General features: G+C 44.3%; 1 protein-coding gene and 1 long non-coding RNA gene across 7 annotated transcripts in view; both read left to right on the top strand.

The window, feature by feature from the left end:
- LOC119294552 overlaps window positions 1-434 on the top strand; it is a 3908-nt gene extending 3474 nt beyond the window's left edge. For 3 of the 4 annotated variants that reach the window (XR_005143448.1, XR_005143449.1, XM_037572756.1), the window contains 3 exons: window positions 8-98; window positions 188-276; window positions 388-434. Coding sequence is in view for 2 of the 4 variants with exons in the window: in XM_037572756.1 (XP_037428653.1) it covers window positions 8-59 (52 nt within the window). In the remaining 2 variants the exon portion in view is untranslated. The remainder of the gene's footprint in view (window positions 1-7; window positions 99-187; window positions 277-387) is intronic. The other variant, XM_037572757.1, reaches the window with a different exon arrangement.
- The window catches only part of LOC119294554, a 2159-nt gene continuing 1210 nt past the window's right edge, over window positions 435-1383 (top strand). For all 3 annotated transcript variants that reach the window (XR_005143450.1, XR_005143452.1, XR_005143451.1), the window contains exons 1-2: window positions 435-855; window positions 941-1013. This is a non-coding gene — a long non-coding RNA (uncharacterized LOC119294554). The remainder of the gene's footprint in view (window positions 856-940; window positions 1014-1383) is intronic.

The raw sequence follows: 1383 nt of genomic DNA, 5'->3' as shown, positions 1-1383 counted from the left end.
CAACCAGGGGAACTCCAGTTCTGAAAGGTTTATACTCACCGGTGAGCTATTCCCAGTAGAAATTACTGGATAGGAGCAAAATTGTTTTTCAAGATCATGTTAGTATTTTTTTTATAATAGAGCCATAGGCTAGACCAAACAAATTGGATTGTTTTGATTTCATTGTGTGGTTGTGCTTGCGATCCAGGTGAGTTGAGCTGCGGCTTGGATGGGGATGTTGGTGCTGTTCAAGAGGCCTGCTGGGTTTGCCTTTTTCAAGGTTCTGAACCAGGGCAGGTGAGTGCTCGCCGCCACCTCAGCTCTTGGTGTGGTTTGGATTACTTGCGTTTAATCTGATCTCTGCCTGTTTCATGGCCGACGGAACTTTCTGTTCATCTTTGTTTGTAGGATCTATGGAAGGAGTTCACGACTCGGACTCGACGAGAAAGGTTTGTGCTTCAACTTTTTTTTTTTTGATGGCAAAATAACTTCTCTTTATGAAACAATCAGTACTTCATATATCTATTATAACAGAGTAAGTCAACAAAAGCCCTTTTATTTGAATGAACAAGAATCCGTTGTGTGCTGCTCAGCTATGTGCCCCTTTTCCAAATGTTATAAATGTTATCTTAACTTAGTTGTCACATAGAAGTTGGTTTGGGCTACTGGGCTCATTTGATGTTTGCATGACTTATTTGAACCCGATGCCGGCCTCACCGGCATCCTGAGGCGACAGAGCGACGGCCGCGCTCGACACCCTCTTTCGCAACTCGACGACAGCCTAGCGTCATAGGCGACCCATTTGGGTGGGCGACAACGACCACAGCTGGTGCACGCGCTCACACTCAACCCGTCCATACTCAACTCTTCCTCTCGGTATGAGCCCCTTGCATCCTGTTTGAAGTTTTCTCTTTTCCCCCTTCTCCGTTTGTTTGACCTGGTTCTGCTCGGGTGGATGCAGGGTGCGGACTGAGAATTGGATGCTCTGTGCCAGCATATGGAAGTGTTGTGACCACTGTTGTTCCGGATGTGAGGTATAATGCTAATTGGACTTGTGGATTTATCGTGTCTTGGAATGGATTGCCGAAATGTTGGGGTTTTCTCAGTATGTAGTTTCTTTTACTTATATTTTATTCTTATAATTCAGTGGTCCTTGATTGCAACCTGGTGTCATCCTGTTCCTACTCACAGGTTACAGTAGTGCACGAGCTGACAAGGAAGAAATCTTGGTTTCAAAGTTCTCTCTGTACGTGGCTAGCTGAGTCGGGTCTACTTAACTTTGCTATCTGAAAGATATAGCTATTTTATTTTCCCATTCAATTAGGCAATCTTTTGAGGAGGTTAAAATGAGTTATATTTTGGGCAGGCTTGATGGCTATTTGTATGTTGGGCCATGTTAGTGGT

The sequence above is a fragment of the Triticum dicoccoides genome, chromosome 4B (assembly GCF_002162155.2).
Source record: "Triticum dicoccoides isolate Atlit2015 ecotype Zavitan chromosome 4B, WEW_v2.0, whole genome shotgun sequence".
NCBI classification, from domain to species: Eukaryota; Viridiplantae; Streptophyta; class Magnoliopsida; order Poales; family Poaceae; genus Triticum; species Triticum dicoccoides.
Note: the sequence above shows the minus strand (reverse complement) of the source record. Positions and strands in the feature narration are given on the sequence as shown.